The sequence below is a fragment of the Lycorma delicatula genome, chromosome 9 (assembly GCF_047948215.1).
Source record: "Lycorma delicatula isolate Av1 chromosome 9, ASM4794821v1, whole genome shotgun sequence".
Lineage (NCBI taxonomy): Eukaryota > Metazoa > Arthropoda > Insecta > Hemiptera > Fulgoridae > Lycorma > Lycorma delicatula.
The window spans coordinates 86,951,523-86,964,649 of NC_134463.1; the positions used below are offsets into that span (position 1 = coordinate 86,951,523).

The 13,127-nt window shown below is 27.1% G+C and overlaps 1 protein-coding gene across 2 annotated transcripts in view; it reads right to left on the reverse strand.

Annotated features, from left to right (window-relative positions):
- The window catches only part of Epg5 (ectopic P-granules autophagy protein 5), a 239,997-nt gene that overhangs the window by 203,890 nt on the left and 22,980 nt on the right, over nucleotides 1–13,127 (reverse strand). For both annotated transcript variants that reach the window (XM_075375997.1, XM_075375996.1), the window contains exons 3-7: nucleotides 12,736–12,891; nucleotides 8,340–8,635; nucleotides 2,244–2,400; nucleotides 1,732–1,893; nucleotides 453–676 (exon numbers count right to left, since the gene is read on the reverse strand). In XM_075375997.1, the coding sequence (XP_075232112.1) occupies nucleotides 453–676; nucleotides 1,732–1,893; nucleotides 2,244–2,400; nucleotides 8,340–8,635; nucleotides 12,736–12,891 (995 nt within the window). The remainder of the gene's footprint in view (nucleotides 1–452; nucleotides 677–1,731; nucleotides 1,894–2,243; nucleotides 2,401–8,339; nucleotides 8,636–12,735; nucleotides 12,892–13,127) is intronic.

Genomic DNA, 13,127 nt, shown 5'->3' on the forward strand with positions numbered 1-13,127 from the left:
TCATTTTTAATAATATAAAAAAAAATATTTCTTATGGGAAAAACATAATTTTTAAGACTGATTTTTATTAAAAAAAAATAATGAAGTGTAGACTGAATATAAATTACTAGTTGGAAATGGATGATGTATTTATGATTAAAATATAGATTTTACATAAAAATCTAAAAATTGTAATATGAACATTAATAAATAAACTATTAACAAAAAAAATGTTAAACTCATCCATAATTTTCAATTGTGTAACTTTTTTCTGAATGCCACCCTTAAGTCATAAAAAATTATGCAATTGAGATAAAAAAAATTACCAGTTAATAAGCAAATAAAATTAATGTAGTTTTTAATTATCACAACTAAATAAAATTAGGTTTTCAACTAATCAGTGATATCTCCAACTGTAAATATTTTGAGATTATTAACAGCTTTCAATGAGATACATTAACATAATTACTTACTGGAATGTCTGAAACTGATCTGTACAATACTGTGTAGTGTGACGAACAAGTCGACCTAGTCGTTTAGAGAATTGTTTATATTTTATTCCGCTGTAAGTGGTAAGCCCTTTCTCAAATAGATTTAATAAGACAGTAGAGAATGCAAATAATTTCAAAATTTTATGATCACTTAATAAAGTGTTGTCATATTCATCCTGATTATCTTTCTGTTTAATATGTAAAACCTAAAAATAAAAAATAACAAATAAATAGAAAAAATTAAAAATACTTAATTACTTCTTTAAATAACAGAACTGTTTTTCCAAATTTTTAGCAATACTGATCCATGTAATCATTAGCCACATATGACAACAGCTTCCTGCTGTCATATTTTTAACAAAAAATTTTCAAAATTTTTATCCCCAAAATATTGCAAGTACATAATTTTAATTTTTTAGAATAACTCAGCCAGAAGTAGCAATACATTAAAAATAATCACATGAGGGAGATTTTTAAAACAATTGCCTATCACACATAATTGAACAATTTTTTGACCTTTACAATGGTAATTATTATTATACATATTTCCGAATCATAAAGACTCAGAATCAGTATAAAAATAAAAGCAACTGTGGAACCTTTAGATTGTAAAGAATTCGCCATTTCACCAATGATATAACCATTGTTAAAAACAATTTAACACACAATTTTGAAAATAAATGATTACTAACAGTAACATTATGTCTGTCATTCTTTTATTTTGTTTTTTAAATAGCTAAAACAAAAGGATGTCTTACAGAGAATGTCTGCACAACTAAAATAAACAAATCAAAATGTGCATACATGAAACTTACAACATTATGAATGATTAGAGAAACATATAAATTGAACACAGATTCAGATTAAATTTTTAAGGCTTGTATATAAGTACAGAATGCAAGGGAAAGATTTTTCAAGTATAGCAGTATAAAGGAATATAAAAAAGTAAGGTAGACTAAGATGTGAAATGCATACATTATCAAACAGAAAAAATTCTACGGTGAAATTTTCCAGCAGGACAAAGTTGGTAGGTCATAAATTAAAGACATTTTGAATCAAGTATTTTTTTAAAAAAAGTAGAGAACAAATAAATTATAGAAAAGATAAGGGTTAAAATAGATTATGGAAATAATCTATGATATAAGATACAAGAGATATGTTGAGACTAGATGCCTGATAAATAATTATCTAAGTCGGATAGATAAGAATGTAAAATTATAGATATCTCTACTAGAGATAAAACTACATAATTAGAATTTACCTGACGGAATATAGCATCAAATGGAATTTGATTAAACATATCAACAATATCGCTTTCCCTTAACATATTATGACAAGCTCCATCTGTATCTTGGACATCTTCTCCATCAGAATCAACAACAACCCATAATGACTCGCCTTCAATACTAGAATTATTGCTCCACTGAAATTACAAAAAAAGATTAATTTAATCAAGAAATATTATTATTTAGATAAAGATATTATGTTTAACACTGGTAATAACTGTCATAAAAAGAACCAAATAATGTAGTATTCTGTCTTCTAAACATGATAAAACTGATTACAGTTAAATATAAGCAAATAATTTCTGAATCTCAAAATAGATTTAAATCTATTTTCATAAGATATAAAATATAGTTTATGGCAATAAGAAATTTCTGTTGAGCAAAACAATTTGACAGAGAGTTTCTAATAACATGAAACATATAATATTTTCTCATTAAACACTCATCTATTTGTAACTAAGTTAACATAATTAATTAAATATAATACCTGCATCAAAAATTGATCCCTTTCATTAATAGGCAATAACAAACTAGCAACTGTTGTTATCAGATGATCTAGATGTGCTATGCTAAATGGAGAATTTGGAGATGGCATCGGCGATTGGATAAAAGATGCAGCCCATTTACCAACTCCAGCTGGACATCTATTCAATTAGAAAACAAATATGTAATAACAATTACCAGTGAACTGAAAGTAACAAACAAAACTAGTAAATTTATTTAACATACCAAGGTTCATTTGAAATACAACTAAAAATCTGCAAATCAAATACAAATCTTAATTTATACAGGTTTGTTTTAAACAGTTTTGATTTTAACAGAAAAGTAATCAGGGCAAATGTATTCCAGCACGTGCAGAAAAAAATTTAGTATATGTGATAGGAAAGAGGTACCTGTTTTTTATTAATATTATAAGAAGAAAAATTTTTACTTATACTGTATTATTTCAGTATACAATATTTAATATCTGTCATCATACAGATGTTTGAAAGATATACAACTGTCAGTAGTGTTATAAGAAAAATATTTTGATGCACTACATACATAAAACAATCATTAAATGAATTATGTCCAAAACATTAAATATTTATTAGAAAAACCTACAGCCAGAAGTTGTTAAAAAAACAGAAACCTTACTTACATTGAAATCAACTGTAAAGAAATACCTGAAATTAAAAACAAAGTTTATTCTTAAAGTGTATTATATTCATTAATCTGATAAAATAACAATGCACAACAAGAAATGTTTTCAATAATAGATGAAAATATACAACATATAAAGTGAATATTATTTAAATACTAAATAAAGAAAAGTAGAAATGGATAAACTATTTAGAGAAATGAAGATTAATTTTACATTTTAATCAATGATTTCTTGAAATTTTTTCTTACTAAAACATTTTTAAAAACTTATTATTTTTAAACCTATTTAACATAACATGAATATTTGAAAAACACGCTAATTACAGTTGTTGGTATTAACAAATATTAAATTAAAATCAACTATTTTATTTTAAACTAAAAAAAAAACTGTTTTTCATAAAGAAATAATTATCAAAATATCAGAAAAGCTAAATATTTTTTTAAAAACATATATTGATATTACATATTTTCTTATTTTTAAATTAGTTAAAAACTTAAATTATTTTCAAGAAAAACAATTAGTTCATTTACGGCTTACAAATGAATGTGAGATTATGAAGCGATATATTATTGTGAATCAATAATAATAATAATTTTTTTTTAAATATTCACTATAATAATTAACATCAGTACTTTCACAGTGCACACCATTTCATCAGATGTAAAAATTAAAATAAATTTAAAAAGAAGAATGTTGTCTCATCTCATTTTGGTTAGTTTGTAAACCGGTAATGGTGGTAAATTTTAATAACGCATACTGATATCTACTGGATGAACTATAAATAAATGAATTCTAATACTTTCTGAATCTATTCATCATTTTCAAATTGTATTTGTTCATTTATAATATTAATATTATTGCTTTTTTTTTATTTTTATTTTTTTATTGTGCATCATTATGACAGGCCCCCAAATTGCAGATATTTATTCAGTTCTACAAGTAAATTCTTTGCCATGTAACCATAGAGCTGGCTGTTAAGTTAACAACATTACTTTCAAATTTGATTCATTAATGTCAGACACAATAAAGAATGAAAAAAACATTACTGTTTAAAGTATAATATAAAAAAATTTAATAAAACCCTTTCTGAAACAACACAAAATATTTGACATTTACAAAACCTTTGCATTCTTTGCATAATCTGTAATAAAAGTAGTAAAACTCAATTATCTTTTTGGCCACTGGTATATTAAGCATTAATAACAAGAAAAAATATAAAGATCAATGAAGTGTTGCTGTAGAACATTCTAAGAATTACATATGCCTTAAACAGAATAGATTCGAGTTTGAATCCCAGTAAGGCATGCCATTTTTCACATACTACAGCAGAATTCATTATCATCCATTTAGTAACTGTAAATGGGCATAAACCTGTTACTACTGTACAAATAAATAAATACAATTTTAACTAATAATAATAATAATAATAATCTGTTTATCTGGATATAATAAGCAAATTTTTTTATATATTAAGTACTTATTCATTCATTAAATAATAAATAATTATAGTTTCCTTGATTCATAAAATCAATTGCAGGCTACTTCAGAACAAATACACAAATTCTAGTTTTCTCATCAGTGTACAAGATGTGTAAAAAACGTAATCAGATTGGTAACACTGCAAGCGATCTGGCAATGTTGTATCTACCGGTCTGTGCGAGACCGGTTTGTTAATCCCTTTCACATGCTCAGTACGAGTTTCAACTTCGTTCAGCCAACACATTATTTTTGACAGCACAATCAGTGAAGTTGTGTTATGAAAATGGAGCATCATTTAGAGCGACATTGTGCAATCAAGTTTTGTGTTAAACTTGGGGAATCAGCGAGTGTGACCTTTGAAAAGTTGGAACAGGCCTACGGGGAACATTGCTTATCAAGAGCGCAAGTTGTCCGCCGGCACAAATAATTTTTGGAACGTGTGAGGGTTCTTGTGAGATCAGACTGTTGTTTAACAATAAGGATGATGAGTGAACGGTTAAATTTAAACGCTTTCACCGTTTTTGACAGACAATTTGGACATGTGAAAGGTTTGTGTGAAATGGGTGCCGAAAAACCTCACAACGGAACAGGACAATCGAAGAAATGTATGCATTGATCTTCTTGAGACGATTGACAACGACCAAGAATTCTTCAATCGTGTGATCACAGGTGATGAATCCTGGCTATCTGAGTACAATCCTAAAACAAAGCGGCAAAGCGAACAATGGCACACTTCATCATATCCTCGACCAAAAAAATGTTGAATCAGCAAATCAAGAATCAAAGCTGTGCCGGTTTGCTTTTTTAACAGTAGGGGTATCATGCATAAAGAATTTGTTCCTCCAGGACAAACTGTCAACCAAGTGTTTTACAAAGGTGTTCTTGAAAGACTCAGGAAAAGAGTGATTCACGTGAGACCAGACATTGCAGACAACTGGATGCTTCATCATGACAATGCCCCGTGTCACACGTCCATTTCCACCAGGAAAATTTTGACCTCAAAACGCATTCCTGCAATTTCTCAACCCCCCTATTCACCTGATTTGAGTCCTTGTGACTTTTTCCTTTCCCTGAAATTGAAACATGTCTTAAAAGGACATCATTTTGGAACTCTAGAGAACATTCAAAAGACTGTGACCGACCGGTTAAAAGCCCTACCAGTTGAAGCCTTCCAGCGCTGCTACCAGGAGTGGGAACAACTCTGCCGGTGTATAGCTGTCCAAGGGAACTACTTTGAAGGGGATAATACTGTTGTTTGAAAAAAATAAAAACTTTGATAAGTAAAAAGTCAGTCTCATTACTTTTCTCACACACCATGTACATCAACAATCAGAAAAAAGTAATAAAAATTCACACTTTCTTTTATATACCTTTTCTGGTCTCGTGTAAATAGAGAGATTTATTTAACAAATTGGAATGTAACTTAATTTTTTTTATAAAAAATGCACAATCTAAACGATTTTGCAAACCAAGAATAATCCATCCAATGCATACTCATTTTATAATTTTTACAATTTTTCAACATCTAGAAAAATTACATTATATATAGAAGTATAATGCATTGTACGTGTGAAAATGTAAATAATAACTTCTTAATGATGTAAAAATGATATGCATCAACCTGGCTGTTTTTATTATGCTGAAATAAGATTATATCTTTAAAATTACAAATATGATCATAATTTATTACCATTTATTAATAACAAACTATACATGTTGAATAATAAAAAAATTTGTTCAGTTTAAAATTTTTGTATGTTATTTTAACTTTTTTATATTACCATCTTCACTACTTTCAATGTAATATTTGTATCACCAGCTAAGATATGAAATATCAAAAACAGTCATGTAATTACAATCAGAGTAAAAGTGGAAACCATTATGACAGTTGAAAAGATGGATTACCATATACTTTTGCAAATCAATTTAAATGCTAGAATGGTTGTTATAGTGTATCTAAAATCTAAAGGCAGACCCTTCCTACCTGCCTCTACTTGCCTTCTCTACCCCACTCTTACAACCTGGCATGCGGAACATGTGCTACTGGTTGTAACAAAAGTAAAATCTACAAATGATACAGACTTGTATCTATTATTACTTTTTTATAATTTTTATTCTAAATATTCATTTATTTTTGCTGTTATTTATTTAAATTTGTTATTTAATTATTAATTTCATCTGTAATTTATTTATTCTGCTGTATTTATTTGAGCTACTATAAATTATTTTGTATGAAATCTTTTTATATTTTATGTTTATAATAAATATATAGTACGAATTAACATTTTAATTAATAAAATTAATTTAAACATTTATTAGCACAAACTTAATATCTTTGTACAATTAATAATTTTTTTTTAGAATAGATTTAATAATGATTATAATTATATTACGTTTACTCACACTTCATTTATTTATGTATTTTTTTATACAATTTAATATTTTTAGTTTGTAGTTTTGTAGGCCTACAAAGCTCAAAAGAATATTTAGTTATTGGTGCATACGTGCTATTTAGAAAAAATTTTTGTAAATGTAACTACACAATGTCAAAGAAAATCATAACATTAAACATTCACCTCATATACTTTTGTATTACATTATTGTTACTGTTTATTTACCGTAAAACCTTAGTTTAACATACTTGAAAAAAACATATTTCTAAGAAATAAATAAATTACTTCACGTACATCTTGACAAAATAATAATTTTATTTGTAATAACAGATTACCAGAACATATTTTGTTACTATAATAGTGATGTCATAATTATATATGGTGGAAGTCATTACAAATTAATTGATAAGCCTTTTGAAATAAACTACTATGGCTGCTGGTATGAGAACAAGTTGCCGAGTGATGTTTAAAGTAGTGGAGGGGATGCCATAGCATACTACAGAACCCCTTTACAATTTACATACACTATAGTCACTGGATAGAAGGGAAAGAAAAATTAACAAAATTCTCTATAAAATCTGGGAGTAGTTAACTTCATTATAAAATAATAAGGTACAACTATTAAACACTAAATGAAGCCATGTGTCTGCTTTCTTCAACAATGTCAGAAGCATGTCCCTTTGTCATGACCTAATGTACAGAAAAGGGAAAAATGATAAATAATATAATTTATACATAATTTTAAAAAAATGTTGGGTGGGTGGATGATCTGAATCTCACTTTTGTATAAGACATTCTCACTTACAGATTAATTGAGAAGTTACCTAACTAGACAGCAGATGTGGATGTGTTTAATTACTGTAAACAGATATACATTTAAATTAAAAACCAAAAAAAAAAGTCTTTCTCATATTAATGTTTTTGTATCCAGAAAAGTCCTGGCAAAGTTATTCCAATTATAAGAAAGGTTTTACTAATGTAATTCTTATGAAAATGTTATATCAAGGGATAGAGGTATTTCCATTAATATACTCATATAATCTGCTAACTGAAAGAATATCAATAAAAAATATATAACTCAGTAAAATACAATGGAATAAATAACAAATAAGGGATTATACCATAGCGCCTAGACCTTGCAGTATACAGACGGAAAGGGATTAAGATAATTATTATTCACCACATCACCTAGGGCCCATTGAGCATTATATTTTTATAATGATAATGTTGTCTTTTAAACAAGACACTATCTGTCAAATTAAAGACTTTTTTACACAGTTCAACTTTAAAAATGATAATTTTATTTATGACAATTAATAATATAAGTGCAGTCACAATTCTTTCTTCTGATTGAAGTAATAAACATAAAAGTTTACACAATCTAAGTTACTATATTTTAAATCATTACTTTTTTCCATATTGTTTGCAGCTAATCTAAGTACTTCCTAGCCCATAAAAGCACGTAGTAGTTTATAAGGAATTTTTTTTCTCTACTAAAAATGAAATTATCTTCATGCAATGTTACATGACCGAGGTCAATTAGGCTAGTGAATGTGTAATAAATTACCTGAGAATATGGTTGAGCAAATAGATATGATCTTTCCATGTTGCAACCCTCAATAATACAGCGACAAGTCGACTAAGCCAGTGCCTTGTATCATTAACAAAACCTTCATCTTTAATTTGACGCCGTTGAAATGAAAATAATACAGAGATAGCGACACGTAATTCATTAATTACATTTAACAGCTCCCTACTAGTATGATTGCCAAAAGGTGGAAGGCCTTCTTGTACTAAACTGACTGGAGCATTTTGAGGTAAAAATGAAAAATCCAAGATAATTGTCTGTATATAATGATCAATCTGGGGAAAAAACACATAATATAAATAATTAGCATTATTTCTGCAACCTCTTTCTCATAATTTAATATCTGAAGTCCCAACTGATATTAAATTAACATTATTTTATCAGGTTTTTTAAGTGTTACAATGAATTATGTTAATTTTGTGCTTCCAAGTATGAAAAATTGATGATCTGCAGCCTAACCGGAGATAAAATAAGATGAAAGATGTACGAGAAATGTTTTGTTTTAAGCCTATACAGAAAGTGCATGTAAGCAAATAGGGTAATTATGATAATATATTCAAAAGTGAATCTGTAGATAGATCTATATAGAATAGCAAAATTTAAGATGAATCAAACAGTAGAAACTATTAAAGTAATAAAATTGACATTTAGTAAACAAATATATTATCATGATTCTTTTGATTCCTGTACTACACTAGAAGATTCAATAAATATTTATATCGATTGCAATTAATCATTTTTATAACTTACAATCCAGTAAATAAACTTTATTTAGTTAACTAAATTTACGCAGACAGTGATTTAATTTACAATTACGATTGTCCAACTTTTTTTCAATTTAATCCATAGAAAAACATAATAAAATGTGATAACACTTATTAAACATGAAACTTTTTAAGTTATTACTATTTGATAAGTTATTAAATATATGATGACTCAGGTTCAATATACAACTTTTTGAAGGTAATTAACAGCATCTTCTTCAGTAAATTTACTGCTACTAATATTGTAGTTATAGGCACCATTAACACCAGACCTCAAGAAATCTAAAGCTGCTAAATAGCTCCGAAAGTGCTTATGAAAAAGAAAGTTCTAGTATTTTGAAAGTAATTTGTCATATTTAATCATTTTCCAATTTAAATTGAATTAACTAAACTGAAACAGAATTTTTTTGGAATTTAAAGATTTCTAAGGAATTTGGGATGATTTTTAATACTTCTCTAGAAAATATACATAAATTTGTTTTTTTTTTTTTTTTTAATGTTGATTCGCTAGTTTTATATTTTTCTGTGTATCTCAATAATTCTATAAGTTAAGACATTTTTATTGTTTATTTATCTACAGTATATATATATGTAATGTATAAATTCATTATCTTTTGTTGTTAGTATATTATCTTTATAAGTTGTCAATTTATTATTTTGTTATCAGTCAAATATTAGTTACTTTTTTTTATTAGTTTCTGCATCATAAGAATAACAGATAATTAAATATTTGTTTACGGTAATAAATTGCAATAATACCTCATATTGGTTTAATATAAATGTCTACAATCAACATTAAATGATATCACTGTTTTACTTTGTTTCACTGAGTTTTGTTTATAATATTGTTTTGATTTATTAATTTTTTTAATTACTTTCTTTTATTTATTGCAAACTGTATTTCCTTCTGTGCATTGTCATTCACACTACTCAGTGTTATATATATATACTTTTGATATTACAAAATATGCAATTTTTTTTTTAATCATTATTTATTAATGAATACAATGTTATCAATTAAAAAAAATAACTCAAAAATAATATGAAAAGTGATAAGACAACAGATTCGTAAGAAATATTTTTATTATTAAGACTTACAGAATTGTTAAAAAAAAAACTTTTACACTTCTCTGACCTAAAAATACAATCTGTATATTAAGTAACATCAGTTGTCCAATTTTTAATGTCTTTAAAAAGTGAATGCTTACCATTTTTCCTACACAAGTTGAACATACATTTTATCTTCTCGATTAATACATAGATTTTTGGTATTAATACAATAAAAATATAAGTGTAAAATAACAGCACTTTTCTTTACAAATAACTAAATTATAAAATACCTTACTGTTCCCACTGTACTGTTTGAATTAATTAAAAATTAAATGATTGCACATATTGTGTGCATGTAAGTGTGTAATGACGTGTGTTTATAAGCTGCAGAATGTTCCATCTTTATAAAATGCTAACTCCTAATTTTATTTTTTGGAAAATTTCTTTTTCATTTGATGTGGAAAATGAATTCTACATGCTTAGTAGGAATTTTATGTCCCTTTGGATAAAGAAATTTCATAGTGATGCTTTAGCTTTAGGTTGAAATGAATTATTTTGTGAGGAAAATAACAAGAAAATTGTTAAGGATTTTTTTTGTGTTTCAGAACTTCATTGTGTTACTTTAATACAAATTATATATATTTCTCTTAAGAAATATTAAGTATTTACCAAGGAAACAACTTTTTAATGATAAAATAATTTGTTTACATTACAGTACATCTTTAGAACTACTGTATTATTCTAACATTATCTCTTATATTCTTTAAGATAATGTTTTGTATAAAATTTTTTTGTTATAGGCTTACATGCTGCTGTGGTTTCATTCTGTAATAGCAACAGCATTTTAATACTGGCTCTAAGATGATGGAATATTAGCTGATGAGAGAGTATTATTAACAGATGAAGCGGCTATGCAATCTAACTTTATCATTAAAAGAGGCCTTTGAAAAATGTATATTATATGTCAAAGCTATTTCTTTCAATCTAATAAAAATAGTATAAAATACTGTATAAATACAGATGACGGATATAAGTGCTGCCAATTATATGCACGTACAAAAAAATTAGAAATATATTATTTACAATCAATACTGTCTCAATTAATTCAACTACAATCAATAAAAAGGCTAATAACCTTTAAATAGTTTAATGTACAAAAATATTGTTTATAAGCAGTTAGATCTTATGGAGCATTTCATGTCAGATGTGTGGTTTTCACTTATCTGGGCATGTTAATTCTCCAACAACACGTACTGAGTGACAGAAAATCCTTACCGCATGTTTCAGTGTCCACTTCACAATGTGAAATCAATATATGGTGTGCTGTTTATGGTAATTGTAGAATAGGGCCAATATTTTTTGACCACACATCAAAACAGAAAGTACAATTTTTGAAGAATTCTACACTCAGTTAACAATGAAAAAACAAACTGCTTCCAACAAGACAGAGCAATGTGTTATACATCAAACAATTAACTAGCACATGTTCATGTAGCTTTTACAGAAGAACAAACTGTTAGCAGAGGGCAGCGCCCTCTGCAATCTTCAGATTTTTCTAGTCGCAATTTTTTCCTTCGGGGCTATTTGAAGAATAGAGTTTATGAATTCCCCACACTATCGATGAACTGAAAGTGAACATTCATCAAGAAATCAATAACACTGACAACAATTTTTTGCATCAGGTGAAACTCAATAACATCACTTTAGCATGTGTACCGCTGTGTAGTTCAAACATCTTTTGTAAAAATATGATAAATATTTGCTAATAATAAACTCGTAAATACAGAATTTAATTTAAGTTTTCAATTCACTGATAAACTGTTAAATGTTACATGTGACATTCTACATCACAGTTGCTCTGTGCTATGTTTAGTCTGCAGTGGTTTGGTTTTAGATTGATGGTAATAAGCAAACACAAGACATGTATGCAATCTATTAAAAATCCACATTAAATAATGCCTCCTTAATTTATTTTTGAAGAAACAATTAATTTTAAGCGCAAACAGATTGGAAAAGGAATTTAGACACTCATAACTTAACATAAAAAAATGGAGTAACTCTATTTGTTGTGGAAGTCCATAAAAAACATTATTTGAATAACATAGGCTATCTCATGCAGGGCCAAAGTTAATGTAGAAATTACGATATGAAATCTGTATCTGTGATAACTGAAAAATTTATGTAAATAAATAAAGCACTTTCTATTTAGAGAATGTTTTAATTTATTAATAATTCCTTTCCCTTTCCAAACATAAGAAAGTTAAGTAGTTAATGATAATTTAGCTCTTGATTCACATCATACTCGATACTAAGTCACTAGAGAATGGTATACAAACACACATTCGCTTGAACACAAACAAATAAGAAAAATTTTGTAAAATTCATTAAAATACCTTTAGAATATGTCATTAAAATGAGTAATTGTTATAAATGAAATCTTTGCTTCCCATACTTAAGCAAACAAAAACTAAATTGCAACTACATACCTCCATATTCAAAATGAAAAGGCATAAAAATATAATTCTATAAACTCAGTTTAAACCATAACATACATAATTTACCTGTAATCTTAATACTTGACATGTGTATGCATTTAAGGAATAACTTTCATTAACCAATTCTCTAATCGATAAAAGACCCTTTGATAATCTACCGGAAGCCTGTTTATCAAATCTTGATATTTTATAATCATAAGATGCATTGACAGGGTTGCCATCCTGAAAATAACAGAAAAACAAACCAAACCAAAATAAATTTTCATAAAGAAATAATCTTAAATCATGACACTAAAATTGTAATCTTACTGATACTGACTTTCAATTCTTAAAATACACGTATATTGTATATGCCATGTTATATCCCAATGTTCAATATAACACTGTATGTAGATATATCGGGCCTGGATTGGAGTAATTAAGATGACAGTTTTCAATGTTCAATTTTGTAATTATTT